The 22,245-nt window shown below is 43.7% G+C and overlaps 1 protein-coding gene across 5 annotated transcripts in view; it reads left to right on the top strand.

Moving 5' to 3' along the window:
- Window positions 1–21,218, top strand: part of HABP4 (hyaluronan binding protein 4) — a 139,494-nt gene extending 118,276 nt beyond the window's left edge. For all 5 annotated transcript variants that reach the window (XM_069227823.1, XM_069227806.1, XM_069227837.1 and 2 more), the window contains one exon: window positions 20,675–21,218. In XM_069227823.1, the coding sequence (XP_069083924.1) occupies window positions 20,675–20,743 (69 nt within the window). In that variant the 3' untranslated portion in view covers window positions 20,744–21,218. The remainder of the gene's footprint in view (window positions 1–20,674) is intronic.
- Window positions 21,219–22,245: the final 1,027 nt, after the last annotated feature.

The raw sequence follows: 22,245 nt of genomic DNA, 5'->3' as shown, positions 1-22,245 counted from the left end.
GGAAGGTTACCTCGGAGCCGAAAAAACAATCGACAGGGCTTTCGGAGCCGAAAAAAGCGACATCAGACCCTGTTTCTGGCTCCTATACCGAAGAGCATTCTATGTCTTCTCAAATGAAGAAACATAGATTTGAACAAGAACTGCAATCCACTGACGTGGATCACACGCAAAAGCGTATCTTTATTCAGCAGGGGACTGGGAAGATCAGTACCCTTCCACCTGTCAAACGAAAGAGAACGCTTCAGTTTACTCCTCAGCAAGAAACAACACAAAAGGTAACACCTCCTCCCTCGCCTCCACCTGTAACTCCGGCTTCGCCAACTTACACCCCGTCACATTCGCCAGCTCACACCGCCATGAGCCACGACGACCAAGATCAGGATGCGTGGGACTTGTACGACGCACCAGTGTCTGATAACAGCCCAGACACATACCCAACTAGGCCATCACCACCGGAAGACAGCACAGCCTACTCACAAGTGGTGGCTAGAGCAGCTCTATTCCATAATGTGGAACTACACTCGGAACAAGTAGAGGATGATTTTTTATTTAACACCCTCTCCTCAACCCACAGCTCCTACCAAAGCCTGCCGATGCTCCCAGGCATGCTACGCCATGCAAAGGACATTTTCAAGGAGCCAGTTAAAAGTAGGGCAGTGACGCCTAGGGTGGACAAAAAGTATAAGGCGCCTCCTACGGACCCTGTCTTCATCACCTCTCAGCTGCCACCAGACTCTGTGGTGGTAGGGGCTGCCAGAAAACGGGCAAACTCACACACTTCTGGGGATGCACCTCCCCCAGATAAAGAAAGTAGGAAGTTCGATGCAGCCGGGAAGAGGGTTGCTGTCCAAGCAGCAAACCAGTGGCGCATCGCAAATTCACAAGCGCTGCTAGCGCGATACGACAGAGCCCACTGGGATGAGATGCAGCATCTCATTGAACATCTCCCAAAAGATCTGCAAAAAAGAGCAAAACAGGTTGTTGAGGAGGGTCAAAACATTTCCAACAATCAAATACGCTCCTCCATGGATGCAGCAGACACGGCCGCAAGAACCATTAATACGTCGGTTACCATCCGTAGGCACGCATGGCTCAGAACGTCTGGATTCAAGCCAGAAATTCAGCAGGCAGTGCTTAACATGCCAGTAAACGAGAAACTTCTGTTCGGTCCGGAGGTCGACACAGCTATAGAAAAGCTCAAGAAGGACACTGACACTGCCAAGGCCATGGGCGCACTCTACTCCCCGCAGAGCAGAGGATCTTATAACACCTTCCGCAAAACACCTTTTAGAGGAGGGTTTCGGGGTCAGGCCACACAAGCTAGCACCTCACAGTCCGCACCGCCCACCTACCAGGGACAGTACAGGGGAGGTTTTCGGGGCCAGTATAGAGGGGGGCAATTTCCTAGGAATAGAGGAAGATTTCAAAGCCCCAAAACCACTACCAACAAGCAGTGACTCACACGTCACTCACCCCTCCCACACAACACCAGTGGGGGGGAGGATACATCAATATTACGAAGCATGGGACAAAATAACTACAGATACATGGGTCCTAGCAATTATCCAACATGGTTATTGCATAGAATTCATGCAATTCCCTCCAGACATACCACCAAAATCACAAAATTTATCAAAATACCATTCACAACTTCTAGAGATAGAAGTTCAAGCACTACTGCAAAAAAATGCAATAGAATTAGTACCAAGCACACAAATAAACACAGGAGTTTATTCACTGTACTTCTTGATACCAAAAAAGGACGAAACACTGAGACCAATTCTAGACCTCAGGGTAGTAAACACATTCATCAAATCAGACCACTTTCACATGGTCACACTACAAGAAGTGTTACCATTGCTCAGAAAACACGACTACATGACAACCCTAGACCTCAAGGACGCATATTTCCATATACCAATCCATCAATCACACAGGAAATATCTAAGGTTTGTATTCAAAGGAATACATTACCAATTCAAAGTATTGCCTTTTGGTTTAACAACCGCTCCAAGAGTATTCACAAAGTGCCTAGCAGTAGTCGCTGCACACATCAGAAGGCAGCAAATACATGTGTTCCCGTATCTAGACGACTGGCTAATCAAAACCAGTTCGCTCACACAATGCTCAAACCACACAAATCAAGTCATACAAACCCTCTACAATTTAGGGTTCACCGTCAACTTTGCAAAATCAAACATTCTGCCAAGCAAAGTACAGCAATATCTAGGAGCCATAATAGACACGACAAAAGGAGTAGCAACGCCAACTCCACAAAGGATCCACAATTTCAACAGGGTCATTCAACACATGTCTCCAAACCAAACAATACAAGCAAGAACAATACTACAGCTCCTAGGCATGATGTCCTCATGCATAGCCATTGTCCCAAACGCAAGACTGCACATGAGGCCCTTACAACAGTGCCTAGCCTCACAGTGGTCTCAAGCACAGGGTCACCTTCTAGATCTGGTGTTGCTAGACCGCCAAACTTACCTATCGCTTCTATGGTGGAACAGTATAAATTTAAACATAGGGCGGCCTTTCCAAGACCCAGTGCCACAGTACGTAATAACAACAGATGCTTCCATGACAGGGTGGGGAGCACATCTCAATCAACACAACATAAGAGGACAATGGAACATACATCAAACAAAACTGCATATAAATCATCTAGAATTATTAGCAGTTTTTCAAGCACTAAAAGCTTTCCAACCAATCATAACCCACAAATACATCCTTGTCAAAACAGACAACATGACAACGATGTATTATCTAAACAAACAAGGAGGAACACATTCAACGCAGTTAAGCTTGTTAGCTCAAAAAATATGGAAGTGGGCAATCCACCATCAAATTGGTCTAATAGCACAGTTTATTCCGGGGATCCAGAATCAGCTGGCAGACAATCTCTCTCGAGATCACCAGCAAGTCCACGAATGGGAAATCCACCCACAAATTCTGAACACCTACTTCACACTCTGGGGAACACCACAAATAGACTTATTTGCAACAAAAGAGAACGCAAAATGCCAAAACTTCGCGTCCAGATACCCACACAAGCAATCCCAAGGCAATGCCCTATGGATGAACTGGTCAGGAATATTTGCTTACGCTTTTCCTCCTCTCCCTCTCCTTCCTTACCTAGTAAACAAATTGAGTCAAAACAAACTCAAACTCATTTTAATAGCACCAACGTGGGCAAGACAACCCTGGTACACAACACTGCTAGATCTGTCTGTAGTACCACACATCAAACTGCCCAACAAACCAGATCTGTTAACGCAACACAACCAACAGATCAGACACCCGGACCCAGCATCGCTGAATCTAGCAATCTGGCTCCTGAAATCCTAGAATTCGGACACTTACAACTTAGCCAAGAGTGTATGGAAGTCATAAAGCAGGCCAGAAGGCCATCCACTAGACACTGCTACGCAAGTAAGTGGAAAAGATTTGTTTGGTACTGCCATCATAATCAGATACAACCACTAGAGGCAACTCCAAAACATATAGTAAATTACTTGCTCCATTTACAAAAAGCAAAGCTAGCCTTCTCTTCTATTAAAATACACCTTGCAGCAATATCTGCATACCTGCAAACTACATATTCAACTTCCTTGTATAGGATACCAGTTATCAAAGCATTCATAGAAGGGCTTAAAAGAATTATACCACCAAGAACACCACCTGTTCCTTCATGGAACCTAAACGTGGTTCTAACAAGACTCATGGGCCCACCCTTCGAACCCATGCACTCTTGCGGAATACAATTCCTCACCTGGAAAGTTGCCTTTCTCATCGCCATTACATCTCTAAGAAGAGTAAGTGAAATTCAAGCGTTCACAACACAAGAGCCTTTTATACAAATACATAAAAATAAGGTCGTCCTACGACCTAATCCAAAATTTTTACCAAAAGTTATTTCTCCATTCCATCTAAATCAAACGGTAGAATTACCAGTATTCTTCCCACAGCCAGATTCTGTGGCTGAAAGAGCACTACATACATTAGATGTCAAAAGAGCATTAATGTACTACATTGACAGAACGAAGAACATCAGAAAAACTAAACAGCTATTTATTGCATTCCAAAAACCTCATGCAGGTAACCCAATATCAAAACAAGGTATAGCCAGATGGATAGTTAAATGCATCCAAATCTGCTACCTTAAAGCAAAAAGACAACTGCCCATTACTCCCAGGGCACATTCAACAAGGAAAAAAGGTGCTTCAATGGCCTTTTTAGGAAACATCCCAATGCAAGAAATATGTAAGGCAGCCACTTGGTCTACGCCTCACACATTCACCAAACACTACTGTATAGATGTGCTATCCGCACAACAAGCTACAGTAGGTCAAGCTGTATTAAGAACTCTATTTCAGACAACTTCTACTCCTACAGGCTAAACCACCGCTTATGGGGAACTAACTGCTTACTAGTCTATGCATACCATGTGTATCTACAGCGACAGATGCCATCGAACTGAAAATGTCACTTACCCAGTGTACATCTGTTCGTGGCATCAGTCGCTGAGATTCACATGGACCCACCCACCTCCCCGGAAGCCTGTAGCAGTTCAGAAGTTACCTTCAATTTTGTACATTTGTATATATATTACCTAATCCTTTAATAGGTACATACTTACATTTTTCATTGCGCGGGCACTATTACTATAGTACAACTCCTACCTCACCCTCTGCGGGGAAAACAATCGAAGATGGAGTCGACGCCCATGCGCAATGAGCACAGAAGGTGGAGTCACTCGGTCCCGTGACTCGAAAACACTTCTTCGAAGAAAAACAACTTGTAACACTCCGACCCAACACCAGATGGCGAGCTCATGCATACCATGTGAATCTCAGCGACTGATGCCACGAACAGATGTACACTGGGTAAGTGACATTTTCATTCACCGGCACAGACTCAGTTACATTCACCGGCTCACACCACCTTAAGCCAAGGTGACCAGGACCAAGATGCTTGGGACTTATACGACGCCCCAGTGTCGGACAACAGTCCAGAGGCGTATCCTACAAAGCCCTCACCACCAGAAGACAGCACAGCATATTCACAAGTGGTGGCTAGAGCAGCAGAGTTCCACAACGTGTCTCTACACTCGGAGCCTGTCGGATGACTTCCTCTTCAACACCCTCTCTTCCACACATAGCACCTACCAAAGCCTGCCTATGCTCCCAGGAATGCTAAGGCACGCAAAGGACATATTCAAAGAGCCTGTCAAGAGTAGGGCAATAACACCGAGGGTGGAAAATAAATATAAAGCACCTCCCACAGACCCAGCTTTCATCACCTCACAACTGCCACCAGATTCGGTTGTGGTAGGGGCAGCTCTCAAGAGAGCAAACTCTCACATCGGGCGATGCACCACCCCCAGATAAGGAGAGCCGCAAGTTCGATGCAGCCGGTAAAAGGGTCGCAGTACAGGCTGCAAACCAGTGGCGCATCACTAACTCTCAAGCGCTCCTAGCGCGATATGACAGAGCCCACTGGGACGAGATGCAACACCTCATTGAGCATCTACCCACAGAACTACAAAAGAGGGCGAAACGTGGTTGAGGGCCAAAACATCTCCAGTAACCAGATACGCTCCTCTATGGACGCAGCGGACACAGCAGCAAGAACAATTAACACAGCAGTAACCATACGAAGGCACGCGTGGCTACGAACATCTGGTTTTAAACCAGAGATACAGCAGGCGGTGCTCAATATGCCATTCAATGAGCAACAATTGTTCGGACCTGAAGTGGACACGGCAATTGAGAAGCTAAAAAAGGACACTGACACGGCAAAAGCCATGGGCGCGCTCTGCTCACCGCAGAGGCCCTTTCAACACCTTCCGCAAGACAACCTTTAGAGGGGGGTTTCGGGGTCAAGCCACACAAGCCAGTACCTCACATTCAACACCGTCCACCTACCAGGGACAGTACCAAAGGGGAGGCTTTCGGGGCCAATACAGAGGAGGACGATTCCCTAGAAGCAGGGGAAAATTTCAAGGCCCCAAAACACCTACAACCAAACAGTGACTCACACGTCACTCATCCCCTCCACACAACACCAGTGGGGGGAAGAATAAGTCAGTATTACCAAGCGTGGGAGAAAATAACAACAGACACTTGGGTCTTAGCAATTATCCAACATGGTTATTGCATAGAATTTCTACAAATCCCTCCAAACATACCACCAAAAACACAGAATATATCCAAACAACATTCGGACCTCCTAGAAATAGAAGTTCAAGCATTACTGCAAAAGAACGCAATAGAACTGGTACCAGATACACAAACAAATACAGGGGTTTACTCACTGTACTTTCTAATACCAAAGAAGGACAAAACACTGAGACCAATCCTAGACCTCAGAACACTTTCACATGGTCACGCTACAGGAAGTGTTACCATTGCTAAAGCAACAAGATTACATGACAACCTTAGATCTCAAAGACGCGTATTTCCACATACCAATACATCCGTCGCACAGAAAATACCTAAGGTTCGTATTCAAAGGAATACATTACCAATTCAAAGTATTGCTGTTCGGTTTAACAACTGCACCAAGAGTCTTCACAAAATGCCTAGCAGTAGTGGCTGCACACATCAGAAGGCAGCAAATACACGTATTCCCGTATCTAGACGACTGGCTAATCAAGACCGACTCACTGACGAAGTGCTCAAACCACACAGATCAGGTCATACAAACCCTCTACAAACTCGGTTTCACCATCAACTATGCGAAATCACACATTCTGCCGTGCAAGGTACAACAATACCTAGGAGCGACAATAGACACAACGAGGGGAATAGCCACTCCAAGTCCACAAAGGGTTCAAAATTTCCAAAAGATTATACAACGCCAACACAAAGAATACAGGCGAAGATATTACAACTCCTAGGCATGATGTCCTCATGCATAGCCATTGTCCCAAACGCAAGGTTGCACATGCGGCCCTTACAACAGTGCCTAGCATCACAATGGTCACAAGCACAGGGTCAGCTTCTAGATCTGGTGTTGATAGACCGCCTAACATACCTCTCGCTTCTATGGTGGAACAATATAAATTTAAACAAAGGGTGGCCTTTCCAAGACCCAGTGCCACAATACGTGATAACTGATGCTTCCATGACAGGGTGGGGAGCACACCTCAATCAACACAGCATACAAGGACAATGGGACGTACATCAAAGAAAGCTGCATATAAATCACCTCTAACTACTAGCAGTTTACCAAGCATTTCAACCAATCCTAACTCACAAATACATTCTTGTCAAAACGGACAACATGACAACAATGTATTATCTAAACAAACGGGGGGGACACACGACACAGCTGTGCCTTCTGGCACAAAAAATATGGCAATGGGCAATTCACAACCACATTCGCCTAATAGCACAGTTTATTCCTGGGATCCAGAATCAACTTGCAGACAATCTCTCTCGATCACCAACAGGTCCACGAGTGGGAAATTCACCCCCAAATTCTAAACACTTACTTCAAACGTTGGGGAACACCTCAAATAGACTTATTTGCAACAAAGGAGAACGCAAAATGCCAAAACTTCGCATCCAGATACCCACACAGGCAGTCTCAAGGCAATGCCCTATGGATGAACTGGTCAGGGATATTTGCGTACGCTTTCCCCCTCTCCCTCTCCTTCCATATCTAGTAAACAAATTGAGTCAAAACAAACTCAAACTCATACTGATAGCACCAACATGGGCAAGGCAACCATGGTACACAACACTGCTAGACCTATCAGTAGTACCCCACGTCAAGTTGCCCAACAGGCCAGATCTGTTAACGCAACACAAACAACAGATCAGGCATCCAAACCCAGCATCGCTGAATCTAGCAATCTGGCTCCTGAAATCCTAGAATTCGGACACTTAAACCTCACACAAGAATGTATGGAAGTCATAAAGCAAGCTAGAAGACCATCCACTAGACACTGCTATGCAAGCAAATGGAAAAGGTTTGTTTGCTACTGCCATCATAATCAAATTCAACCATTACACGCATCTCCAAAGGATGTAGTGGATTACTTACTACACTTACAAAAATCGAACCTGGCCTTCTCTTCCATTAAAATACACCTCGCAGCAATATCTGCATACCTGCAGATTACCCATTCAACTTCACTATTTAGGATACCTGTCATTAAAGCGTTTATGGAAGGCCTCAAAAGAATTATACCACCAAGGACACCACCGGTTCCTTCATCGTCTTAACAAGACTCATGGGTCCACCCTTTGAACCTATGCATTCTTGAGAAATACAATTCCTAACCTGGAAAGTTGCATTTCTCCTCGCAATCACATCTCTAAGAAGAGTAAGCGAAATTCAGGCGTTTACAATACAAGAACCTTTTATCCAACTACACAAAAATAAAGTAGTCCTAAGGACCAATCCTAAATTTTTGCCAAAGGTTATTTCACCGTTCCACCTAAATCAAACAGTAGAGCTACCAGTGTTCTTCCCACAGCCAGATTCCATAGCTGAAAGGGCACTACATACATTAGACGTCAAAAGAGCACTAATGTACTACATCGACAGAACTAAAAACATCAGAAAAACTAAACAACTGTTTATTGCATTTCAAAAACCTCACGCAGGAAACCCAATATCGAAACAGGGTATAGCCAGATGGATAGTTAAGTGCATCCAAATCTGCTACCTTAAAGCAAAAAGACAACTGCCCATTACACCAAGGGCACACTCAACCAGAAAGAAAGGCGCTACCATGGCCTTCCTAGGGAATATTCCAATGCACGAAATATGTAAGGCAGCCACATGGTCTACGCCTCACACATTTACCAAGCACTACTGTGTAGACGTGCTATCCGCACAAGCCACAGTAGGTCAAGCCGTACTAAGAACCTTATTTCAGACTACTTCCACTCCTACAGGCTGAGCCACCGCTTTTGGGGAGATAACTGCTTACTAGTCTATGCACAACATGTGTATCTACAGCGACAGATGCCATCGAACTGAAAATGTCACTTACCCAGTGTACATCGGTTCGTGGCATCAGTCGCTGAAGATTCACATGTGCCCACCCACCTCCCCGGGAGCCTGTAGCCGTTTGGAAGTTAGCTTCAACTTTGTACATTTGTAAATATATTAAATCTTAAATAGGTACATACTTATTCACTCCATTGCATGGGCACTATTACTAACAAACAACTCCTACCTCACCCTCTGCGGGGAAAACAATCGAGGATGGAGTCGACGCCCATGTGCAATGGAGACAAAGAGGAGGAGTCCCTCGGTCCCGTGACTCGAAAGACTTCTTCGAAGAAAAACAACTTGTAACACTCCGACCCAACACCAGATGGCGGGCTATGCACAACATGTGAATCTTCAGCGACTGATGCCACGAACAGATGTACACTGGGTAAGTGACATTTTCATTACTTTGCAAGAAGGTGGAGTACTTTCAAGTTGCTATTTGCCATAACCAAAGCGAAGTCCACAGTTTAGACTTTTAGGCCACCAATGGAGCCATACATGTGCTTATCTCAGATACGGTTACCAGGTATTTCCCGACTTTAATACATTAGCTTTTTGAAGAAAAAAAACTGTTATCCCTCACAGGTGTATACAATTCCTAAGTGCCATTTTGGTGCCTGTCTTTCCCTCACCGGCCAAGTGACAGTATTTTGTCCCTGCACGTGTTTACTAGAGATAATGTCCTCCTGTACCTCATTTTGTTTCTCCACTGAAGGATGAGCTGACTTCTAGAGGAACTGTACCGTCCACAGCTTAAAAGGGCAGGTTTGTCCAGTAGAGATGTGGCTTTTGCAATTCCGTTGTGGACCCAAAGGGAGAATATAGTGATGGGTCTTCATTTCAAGACAGCATGTTTTGACTGAATCTGTGAGGCTGGGGTCCTTGGGAATGCCCACACATTCCAGATGGTCACAAGAGTTAAGACTACATATAAATGGAGTTTATTTTGAAGCCATCATGCAGGGATTGAAATCATTCCTACCTAGGGTCATGGGATCACCACTTTGGAACCAGGCAAACAATACATCATTTGTGATTTACATAAACTGGGAAGGACAAAATTGTGTATTTTGTCAACAGAAGCCCAGATGTTCTGACATTAGGCTTATCAACATAGTTTCTTGAATAGTGGAAAACCTGCTAGCCTACAATTGGGCTGACTCCCTCAATTGAAACTAGTCTCAAATGGCGGATGAATCACACCCAACTCTACAGTGTCTTCAGTTAATGTTCAATCTGACTGTTTCATTACTAAAGTCCATAATGAAACACTGTCTGCACCCAGCAGTCAGGGTTGTGGTGGGCACATTGTTGGGGCACATTCACTTACATTTGTTTTCCTTTTGCTTCACCTCACCTGACGTGTGCAAAGCAAATGACTATGCAGCCTGATCGCCAAACAGGGGACTATTACAAAGGCAGTAGTGGTCCATAGAAGTTCTTCCTCTCCCAATTAATGCATATTCAGTTGACATTGGATCGCAACCTAGCGTCAAAGGCTTTGCATTTGGTGTTTTAGTCTAGGTCGCCTCCACTTTCTGCTCTGCCTCTCTAGGTTCTGCATTAGGTGTTGCATTTGGTACTGTCTGGAATGAATCCAGCATCTCAGTGTATCTAAGTGATTTCCCATTTTAGGCACTCGTCCGACGGATCCCCTTGAGTGAGTAACGGTCAGATTTTGTCAAAGACCTCTAATGCTTTCACTCTACTGGTGTACCAAACAGATTGCAGATGAATTTTGTTTCAGCGCAGCCACTTTCTCGGTCTGGAATCTTCTGAGGGAACTTCCTTGATACCGGTTGCATCAATTTTCTCTTGCCCCTGTTTTCTGTGGAAAAGTAAAACGTTGCAGCTTGAGATTTGAATGGGCTGTGTAACAGCAGATTGTCTCAACCTTGTCCACTTCTGTTCTCAAAGCGCAATTTTAGAAGCATTTGTGCTATTTTATTAGCCCCTGGGTAAATAGAGCTTAGTCCCTAGATAGTGTCTTGATTTTGCTGTAGGCATTTGGCAAAGGCTCCGGACCCCCACTGATTCACGATCAGGCAGGTGTCATTTAAATCTTGCTGAGTCAGTCCTTTCCTAAATTTTTAAGGACCAGTGACTTGCATTTGGCGTGTTTGCTATCCTTACGATAGAAATCTATGAAGCAATCAAAAGCATCTGAGCCTGATTTGGACCCTTTGTTGGCACTTGGCAAGTGGAACAACACCAGACCATAACATCAGACGGCTTGATTATCTGAAGACCACTCATTGGAATGGCTTCATTAGTCCTTTTGGTCACTGGTATAGCTCACAAAAGGCTTTTTTCCACAGCAGGCACCCATGAATGACTCCCATTACGTCATTTAAATATTGAAGGTCTTAGAAAACCAGCCAGTTCACTCATCTGGATAATCTTTGGCTTAATGAGGCTACAGTACGAAAAGGCTCATAAGGTAACCTTGACCCTGTGGTTTGAAGACATCCCAAATGTGCCCAAGTGTGGGTTGGTGAGGTCTTGTGAGCTTCAAACTGGATTTTTTTTTCTTCTCCCTGTAAAGTCCGACACCAAGCAGCCACGAAGTCCAAAGCCACATCAGGCTGTTTTGAGGTATGGCTCTCAAATCTTGGCAGGGGTGTACCTGGGATTCACTTGCAGCTTTGCTTTGTCTTTACAAAGAGCGAGAGAACAAACTATTTCCCCTGAGGGACTTAGTCTTGCAGGCTGGATATCATTCAGTGAGGCCTTTCATATAGCCAGTATTCCACGGGCTTTCATATCGCCAGTTATTTCCTTTTGGGAACCTAGCTTTACAATCTCTTTTTTTTTTTTTTTCACTCTAGATTGAGGTTTGGCTTTGTAGGGAAGACTGTGTAGTTCCAATTTCTAATGCCAATATAGATTTGGCTTCTGATTCAGTAGTCCCATTTGAACAGCTTAACTAAATCAGCTTGCTTAAATATTTTCATTCTTCTAAACACACGAGATTAACATCCTGGTATAAAATACTATGCTTCAAGAAGCTGGAGCACAATTGCTTTGCTACCTGTTGTGCCCAACCTGATGCTTTTATATTACATCTTTACATCTATAAATTCTCTTACAGGCCATTGCTCGTTATCAGACTCTGGACAGAAACTGTCCATGTGCCTACCAAAGCTTTTCGCCACCTTCAGTAGCTTTACAGATTTAGAAGCTTGTGTCCCCTTCCCCCCCCCCCCCCCCCCCCCATATAGGCTGCTCAGACTTCAGTTTTAGAATGAAAGAAATCAGACCAAACTTGCGCAACATTTCACTCACCTTAGAGCTGGTGTAAGGAAATGCCTCCTTGGCATGGTTGCCCCCTGACTTTTTGCCTTTGCTGATGCTATGTTTACAATTGAAAGTGTGCTGAGGCCTGCTAACCAGGCCCCAGCACCAGTGTTCTTTCCCTAACCTGTACTTTTGTATCCACAATTGGTAGACCCTGGCATCCAGATAAGTCCCTTGTAACTGGTACTTCTAGTACCAAGGGCCCTGATGCCAAGGAAGGTCTCTAAGGGCTGCAGCATGACTTATGCCACCCTGGAGACCTCTCACTCAGCACAAACACACTGCTTACCAGCTTGTATGTGCTAGTGAGAACAAAACGAGTAAGTCGACATGGCACTCCCCTCAGGGTGCCATGCCAGCCTCTCACTGCCTATGCAAGTATAGGTCAGTCACCCCTCTAGCAGGCATCAGGGCCCTTGGTACTAGAAGTACCAGTTACAAGGGACTTATCTGGGTGCCAGGGTCTGCCAATTGTGGATACAAAAGTACAGGTTAGGGAAAGAACACTGGTGCTGGGGCCTGGTTAGCAGGCCTCAACACACTTTCAATTGTAAACATAGCATCAGCAAAGGCAAAAAGTCAGGGGGCAACCATGCCAAGGAGGCATTTCCTTACACTAGAAAATGAGATTCCTGCAACAACAAGGACTGCCCAGCTGAAAACCCCTGCAGAGGAAGACCAGAAGACAACAACTGCCTTGGCTCCAGAAACTCACCGGCCTGTCTCCTGCCTTCCAAAGAACTCTGCTCCAGCGACGCCTTCCAAAGGGACCAGCGACCTCTGAGGACTGCCCTGCTTCGACGACGACAAGAAACTCCCGAGGACAGCGGACCTGCTCCAAAAAGACTGCAACTTTGTTTCAAGAAGCAGCTTTAAAGAACCCTGCAACTCCCCGCAAGAAGCGTGAGACTTGCAACACTGCACCCGGCGACCCCGACTCGGCTGGTGGAGAACCAACACCTCAGGGAGGACCCCCGGACTACTCTACGACTGAGTACCAAAACCTGTCCTCCCTGAGCCCCCACAGCGCCGCCTGCAGAGGGAATCCCGAGGCTTCCCCTGACCGCGACTCTCTGAAACCTAAGTCCCGACGCCTGGAAAAGACCCTGCACCCGCAGCCCCAGGACCTGAAGGACCGGACTTTCACTGCAGAAGTGACCCCCAGGAGTCCCTCTCCCTTGCCCAAGTGGAGGTTTCCCCGAGGAAGCCCCCCCTTGCCTGCCTGCAGCGCTGAAGAGATCCCTTGATCTCTCATTGACTAACATTGCGAACCCGACGCTTGTTCTAACACTGCACCCGGCCGCCCCGTGCCGCTGAGGGTGAAATTTCTGTGTGGGCTTGTGTCCCCCCCCCCCCCCCCCCGGTGCCCTACAAAAACCCCCCTGGTCTGCCCTCCGAAGACGCGGGTACTTACCTGCAAGCAGACCGGAACCGGGGCACCCCCTTCTCTCCATTCTAGCCTATGCGTTTTGGGCACCACTTTGAACTCTGCACCTGACCGGCCCTGAGCTGCTGGTGTGGTAACTTTGGGGTTGCTCTGAACCCCCAACGGTGGGCTACCTTGGACCAAGAACTGAACCCTGTAAGTGTCTTACTTACCTGGTAAAACTAACAAAAACTTACCTCCCCCAGGAACTGTGAAAATTGCACTGTGTCCACTTTTAAAATAGCTATTTGTGAATAACTTGAAAAGTATACATGCAATTGAAATGATTCAAAGTTCCTAATGTACTTACCTGCAATACCTTTCAAACAAGATATTACATGTTAAATTTGAACCTGTGGTTCTTAAAATAAACTAAGAAAAGAGATTTTTCTATTCAAAACCTATTGGCTGGATTTGTCTCCGAGTGTGTGTACCTCATTTATTGTCTATGTACAACAAATGCTTAACACTACTCCTTGGATAAGCCTACTGCTCGACCACACTACCACAAAATAGAGCATTAGTATTATCTATTTTTACCACTATTTTACCTAGAAGGGGAACCCTTGGACTCTGTGCATGCTATTCCTTACTTTGAAATAGCACATAAAGAGCCTTTCGAGTGGCCAAAATGCCTGTGTTGTAATTGCCCTCTCACTTTCCACTTTCCGCTTTCCCTTTAGGTTCTAAAGAATGTGTGCCATCTAAAATTGGTTCCAGCTCTTCATGCTTCCTCTTCTGGGAAAAACCTCTTGTTCACCAACTGAAAAACCCCAATGCTGAACCAAACATCTCGAAACTACAGTCCAATCTCACTAACCTTACCAGCCAAAATCAGACGTTAACTCAGTTTTTAAGATTTGTAGGGGTATCAAAAAATGTTCGACCCGTATCAGACTAGGTTTTTTTCTTCCACTGACACCAAAACTGTTTTTAATAATAGTTGTAACTGTTTGTCATTTGACACGGGTGATGAAGCTGCTTTAATTGTGTAGGACATCTCAGTGGCATTAGATGAGTCCTATTCTGCAGTTTGTCGTGCAAGCATTGGGTTAACTACCTTCCTTTGAGATTGCTTTTTCCTTTTTATAGAGGTGAGCAGTAAGGTGGATACCTCACTCTAAGCCATTATGAGCACTGTCTTCAGTTCAGAAGTTTTTTGGCAGCAGATTGTTTCAAGGGTTAGTGTAATGGGTTCAATGAAAGAAAAACAGAACCACAACACCAGTGTTGGGTTATCGCTCAAAAGTGCTGGACTGAAAATATTGTCCGTAAAGATCTAGACAGATCTTAGCAAGCACAGACTGTTTCAGATCCATATTGTGTGACCTTCAAGTAGATTTCTTGCAGGGTATCACGGGCCCCCAACCAGAATCTTACTTTATTGTACATTTTGTTATCTTAATTTGAACCCTTGGCATGCTCAGGCTATACCTATGATGACCAATACCCATTTTATGCTGCACCTTTAGGGAAATTCTTACTTTCAACTCCAGATTATGGAGTGCGAGTGTCCTAGATAATTGGATGAAATCAGTTTCCTAATAGTTAAATGCCAACATAATAGCTGCGGTGTGGTGGGTCTTTTTTGGGTGGGGACGGGGGCGACAAAATCTACCTGTAGCCCATGTTCCAGCCTCTTAAACATATAACGTTGGCATCCTTTTGAATGTTTTTTTTTTTTTTTCAAGGCTTATAGACTAACGCCTGCTTGTTCTTAATGATTTTGTGGGTTACTTTGCTGTGACCATTCCATTCATTAGGAATGCCACGCTTCTGCCGAATCTTGGCTTAAAAAAATGCTGGATGCCCATCTGTAGATGTCCTGTTTGCGTGTGGACGAGGTATACGAATCTTCATTTGCACATAAAGAAATTAAATTCTTTCCTACCATCTTTAAAATCTGTATTGGGTAATCTTGTCACTTCTAGATTCTAGAGCGTGCGAAGGAGGTGGCTACCTATTTTCTTTGACTATAACCACAGCCTGGAACTGTTCCTCCTTCCTGTTTGCCTCATCTGAGCTGGATAGGTCCTGCAAACTGATCAAAACTCCTGTGTTGCTTTTGACTTACTTCTGGTCTCATGTCTTAGCAACTGTCTGTAGACTAGGACCAAGATATCCACTTTTTGGGCGAGTGTGCGCTTTATCGAAACCAAGATCCCTCTGAGTTTGAAGGACACCGTATGATGCAACATCGCAGCATATGTTAATGCTTAGCAGTAACAAAGATCAAAATACACATACAGATATACTTGTGAGGCTTGAATGATATTGCAAATTCAGTCTCTTTCCAGCATTCTTCATTTGCAACTTTGCCCAATTTAGAGTGTTGCTTTGGAGAGGACAAATCTGACTATTTCCCCATAATTCCACTTTTCAGTGGAATTGACCAGTTCATAATTTTTTTGTATTTTATTTTTTATGGTATTCCAGTAATGCACGCAGGTCACTGCACACCAGGGGTGTTAAGAAAAAAAATAATTTTCATAACCTAGTGTTCTATAAATGCACATCTTATAAAAAGGCAACGGTCCCTTCACATCTATAGAGAAGGGTGCCTCAAGTTCAGTGAGTCTGATTTAGCTCCTTGTAATTTCCTTTCTGAAGTTATTTGTTTTCTTTCTTTTTGTTCTTCAGTTTCAATCCAGGACAATGTAATATATAGACTGGAGTTACGTCCTCAAATATTTGAAGTGTAAAACAACCTGCCAAATATAGAGCACACACCTTTAGTAAGCCATTGATATAAATCGCTCTAATTTTCAGTTGTCCTAAAGCTGTATTTAATACCACTTAAATTAAAAAATATATATATATGTTCGATGGCATATGTTGCTGCAGATACACATGTTTGGCACAGTCCGCTGCCTGGTGTTGGGCTCGGAGTATTATAAGTTGTTTTTCTTCGAAGAAGTCTTTTTTGGTCACGGGACCGAAGGACTCCTCCCTCTTCGGCTCCATTGCGCATGGGCGTCGACTCCATCTTAGATTATTTTTTTTTCCGCTGTCGGGTTCGGACGTATTCCTAAAAACCGAGATGCTGGTACTTGAACAATAACCTGTGTTACTTCCTTTTAAGACAGGCTCAATTTTAAAGCATGTCTTTGTGAACCCTCATATTTACCATAAGTATGTGTCCAATAGACTTGTATAGTTAAGCCCTTTCGTCCTTGAGCTAGAACACGAATTGTGTATTTCTCCTTAGTCTTCTCCTCCTTGTACACATGTTCTGGCGAACAATCCATATGTATAACTGGTTTAAATAGTTACTTTTGGACTTGTAGTGTGCTTACAATTTTGTTTCTGGTTAGACCTTCTTTTCCGAGTTCCCTCAAGCAGAAGTTTTATAGCTTATTGTGGAAAACTATTTAAATTAGAACTAAAACGTGAGCATAGATTCCAGCAATAGAACCTATACCTCAACTCCCAGGATGTTCTGTTATGGTGACGTTTCAAGAAAATGGTATGAATTTATCATTTGTCGTGGTTTTCAAACCGTAATGGTTTCCTTGCAACAAGAATCTTCTGTGATAATTTTCAATGAGGACAATTATATTTTTCTGTGTACTATTGTGATGCTGGGCAGCTTGAGCAACATACAGCAGATGCCAGTGTATTCCCTAACATATACCACATACTTTGACGGTTTGGAGAATTGTATTCAGTGGCACATGTAGATCCACAAAGTAATTCAATCTCTAAGCCCAATGACTAGAGTTTTTCCACATGAAGACAAGAATTGGAGACATACCAATGTCCCAAAATAACCTTCTGTAGCTCAAAATAAACCACTCCGCACACAGGCTGTTAGATATCTAACTACAATCAAAGCAACTAGCGCAACCAAGGCATTCCTTAAAGATGTTAAGCATTGTATCAACTCACTCCCTCAGATGAGTGATGCACGACTTCACTGATGCCATAAAATCGGAACCTATATGCGCACCTAACAAACATCCACTATGCTTCCTAGTCATTATGACTAGATTGGCCAGCCTTTGAAAGCATTGTAAATGCTAATATCTGACACAGTCCAGGTCACCTACTAAAAAGAGTGTGTGCCTTCATTCCCTGTGAAATCTCTCCATAGACATGAACTGTTATCTTGCCTCCATCATTGCCTTTCTCAGTCAGACCTTTCCAGACAAACTCAAAGCGGGGATCGTCTGTTTTGCTGTGGAAAAACAATGCACTCTACCTAGATCTTGCCAGTCACCGTCTTTAATTGGGGAAAGGGACATTGATAAAGCAGTCTCTTTTCAATTAGATTCCGAACACAAATAATGATGCTACTAGTCTAGCTTCTTGTCATCCTGCAGCATGGAGACTGCCACCCTTCAGCTGACACCCTCCAACATGAAACCACTGCCGGCTGATAACCGGTCGACCTCTGCTGCCTTTGACGCAGTTGACTACTAAGCTTAGTCACTGGAAGCATTCATGGGTTGCTCCGTCCTCCATGGCTCTTCTTTCTCACCAACTGCCATTATCTCAAATAGACGGGAATCTTTCTCTAAAACAATCACTTCGCTGAGTACTACATAAATTCATCCCTTCTGCATCTGCAATTTCTACCTGACCCCTCTTTGATAAATGACAACAGTATACAGACAACACTTCTCCAGCTCATGACTGACTCCAAACTAAACCCATTTCAGCTCTGCTCTCGTTTCTGTAAGTATTATCTGAAGCCTAGCTGCACAGAATTCCTCCTGCATGGCACCAGCATCTAAACCTTCACGATTAAAGTTTACCTACCCCAGTGTCAACGTAGCGGGCTCCAAAGCCCATCTAACTATGCTGATTGACTCCTAGTAAAATTTGTGCTGTACCAATGCCACTGCATGAAATATGCTTTCCTCGTTCAAATAAAGAGGGCTATGTGTGATGTTTTGAATATAAATGGAAGTCTTAAAATCTAGGCAATATCCCAAGGTGACGTAAAACAAGTCACTCATCAAATTCATGTCCCAAATCTCAACAGGGAAGTTACTGAAAAAATACAGACACAGGAGCCTAACCCTAGCCCCCTCTAATCCTTTGAGTACTCTGCAGTCGATTGAGCCGTCTGTTGCCATTGGTATGCCACACCTGATATGCCAGTTTGCATTGTGGACTTTTCTAGTTAAAATACTTGATTTTGGTCTTGAAAGGCTGACCAGTTCCTCTTCATCAGAAACATCACTGTCTACATCTTAAAATCACACCCCTTAATGCAGACGTCCAAGATGGAAGAATCTGTCAGAGCCAGGAGAGAAAGACTAAGGAGAAAATAAAGGTTAAAAAATCACCACTTTGGGTAGGTGAAAAGAAGCAATTAATCTCAAGGAATCTGCATAAAACGGTCAGGACAGAACCAGCAGACTGGTGATCTTTCGAGGGGAGGTCTAAACAAGCCCTTTCAGGTGCTATGACAAGTAGAATAGGAATTCCTTTCACTATCCCTTAACGATCTCAGTTTAGTACATTATCTTCAATGTACCCATCCTTTTACCCACCAGGGCTCCTCACTATCTTGATACCACTGAATCTTGTAAGTGGATGACAGACTGAGCAAGTTTGGCCTGAACATGGGAGCTGTGGCTGAACATATGGGTTTCCTCTTCCCCTGGTGTAGGAACCTGGGATTACAGCTGGTCTGGTTCTCTTGAACCCACTTTGATCGAAGGGAAGAACCTCTACAAGACCCTGGCCTTGCTTAAGGTGATTAATCCCTGTCCATCTGATCTGTAAAGAAATACATGTGCACCAGACCTCCACCCCCATATACCCCTTTCTCCCTCCTGAACGTGTAGGCCATTCCGTTCTGGTGAGTAAATCCTGTTTTCTTGCAGTGTCTCCCCTTTCAAGCCAAAGATTTGCTTTGTAACGTTTGTTAATTTTCTTTTTTTTGTTTTTGTTGCATACTTTGGACCAGGGACGTTTATTCAACCTACTTTGAGTAAGTGAGTAATTCAGGCAAGGTGTTCTCAGGTCTCATTACAAGGGACATAATTTAGCGGTACATGGGTATTGCTACTCTTAAGATTTTTTTTTTTTTTTTTTTTTATCTTGAAAATACCTATGCACACTTGAGTGGAGCCAAGGCTGCTTTTGTCACATTCTGCGGACCTTTACTAGTCCAAATAACTGCAAGCCCACTGCGGGAGACCATCCATATCCACATATGAATTATGACATCCCCTGTACTAGGGATTTAAAAAGGGTAGGTAATGTTTAAAATACTATGCCTGCAGCTCCTTTCGCTGCCAGCCCTTTTACTGGGAAACTGTTATGGTTGATTTGAAGCAGGCTATTACGTACTAGATAGTAAAATTGTTGCACAAGGTCTTTAGAACCTGTTCAATCCTGACAGGTGGAATTGAGTTAATTGGTAAGGAGGTCTGAGAGCAATTGTGGAAGTAAACTAATTGCTCCATTTTTAATTCCTGCATTTACATTTCTCTTGCAATGTGACTTGTAAGCAGAATACACAGTTTAGAGCACAGCTTCCTGATCTAATGGGAAGGCTTCAGACGAAAGGACTTAAGAACCCATCCACCCTATGTCACAGTAAAAAGCCCAAAGAAGTGAAACTTCTGAATTAAAGTGACCGGATTTGCACCCTGACCAAGAAATCCAAAGCATGACTCGGACATAAATTATGATACATTTTTTGAGTCGGTACTTTTTTCACACAGCACAGTAATTTATGACCATAAAGTGCGTATTTTCCAGTGGTGTATACACCATTCTTCGAGGCAGACCTGTGCTGTCTGATGGGTTTCAGCACGCTGGCTAGCTGTGCATGAGTTGTTCCTCCCTGCAGTGTAATTTTATTTATTAGATGCAGCTCTTTGTACATGAGTGTTTGAGCGGAGTCGAGCTTTGAATGCAGTCAGGGGTTAACACTTTTTTTTTTTTTTTTCTCTCTCCTCCATTTAGACGGAAGTTCCTGTCCTCAGCTTGGCTCCTAACCCTGATGACCCAGAGGATTTTCCTGCTTTGGCTTAAAGCGGAAACAGTGCCTTAATCTACATCATCTGGAAATAGCTTGGTCTTTAAGTCAACTGTTCATGTTTATGGTGGTAGAAGTGGGAGCGACCAAGTAGTAAAATATGATGTACACTTTTCCTTGTAATGTCAGTTGATTGTGCTTTCATGGATCTGGGGCTAAATAATAAGGTGCATTTTGAGAACACTAAAGGTGTTTCAATGTCTGGACAAGTGTGTAAAGGGTTAAGTGGTTACTCCAGCAAAGTTAAGAGCAAGAGGTTCAATATGTATATAAAGGTTATTGATTTCTACTTTACCACAAGGAATTCATGCAAGCTGTAGATTACTGTTCTGTTTGGACAGTGTACCAGAAAGCTGAAAGTTACAAAACGTTCCCTGCTTCATTGTTAAATCAACAATGTTCCATTGAATTTTATGCAATTCTACTGCATTATTCAGAATTGAACAAATAAACATATCTAACCGCTTTAAAGTTTACCTTTTTCAATAACCACACACGCTATGCCAAGTGAGAAGGATTGGGTGACTTTATAGTTTGCATGCGCAGTGTTGTCTGTGATGTCGTACCAAATACAAGACTTTCAACTGTTCAATGTACTTTACGACATTGGAGTGCAGAAATGTATAGTCAGGCTTTTTTGTAAGGTCAAGCTAGACATCTGTGCCATGCAAGTCTGGGACATCTCTAAATCTATACTGAAATGTTGGATTTTCTTTTTTTTTTGTTATGTACAGTAGTCTAGGAGTTGCACCAGACCAATAGACCGTGCAGGTTTTGCAGCATTACCAGATTCCAGATGCTGTGCGTTACACTATCATGTAGTGGTTGGCTCTGACACTTGCTTTAATTGATGCAAGTTTAACCTGTGTGTTGACCAGAGGGGGAGTGGTAGTATTCCAGTGCACCAGTACTTGTCCACTATCTCGAGTCCATTTTTTAGGGTCAAGCACAAAGCGCTCTGTCCCTGATGTAATCTCTTTTAACCATGCTGTAGGAAGTTGGCTCTGTATGTGCTATTTCAAAGTAAGGAATAGCATGCACAGAGTCCAAGGGTTCCCCTTAGAGGTAAAATAGTGGTAAAAATAGATAATACTAATGCTCTATTTTCTGGTAGTGTGGTCGAGCAGTAGGCTTATCCAAGGAGTAGTGTTAAGCATTTGTTGTACATACACATAGACAATAAATGAGGCACACACACTCAGACAAATCCAGCCAATAGGTTTTGTTATAGAAAAATATCTTTTCTTAGTTTATTTTAAGAACCACAGGTTCAAATTTAACATGTAATATCTTGTTTGAAAGGTATTGCAGGTAAGTACATTAGGAACTTTGAATCATTTCAATTGCATGTATACTTTAAGTTATTCACAAATAGCTACTTTAAAAGTGGACACTTAGTGCAATTTTCACAGTTCCTGGGGGAGGTAAGTTTTTGTTAATTTTACCAGGTAAGTAAGACACTTACAGGGTTCAGTTCTTGGTCCAAGGTAGCCCACCG

Source organism: Pleurodeles waltl, chromosome 1_1 (genome assembly GCF_031143425.1).
Source record: "Pleurodeles waltl isolate 20211129_DDA chromosome 1_1, aPleWal1.hap1.20221129, whole genome shotgun sequence".
In the NCBI taxonomy this organism is placed as follows: domain Eukaryota; kingdom Metazoa; phylum Chordata; class Amphibia; order Caudata; family Salamandridae; genus Pleurodeles; species Pleurodeles waltl.
Note: the sequence above shows the minus strand (reverse complement) of the source record. Positions and strands in the feature narration are given on the sequence as shown.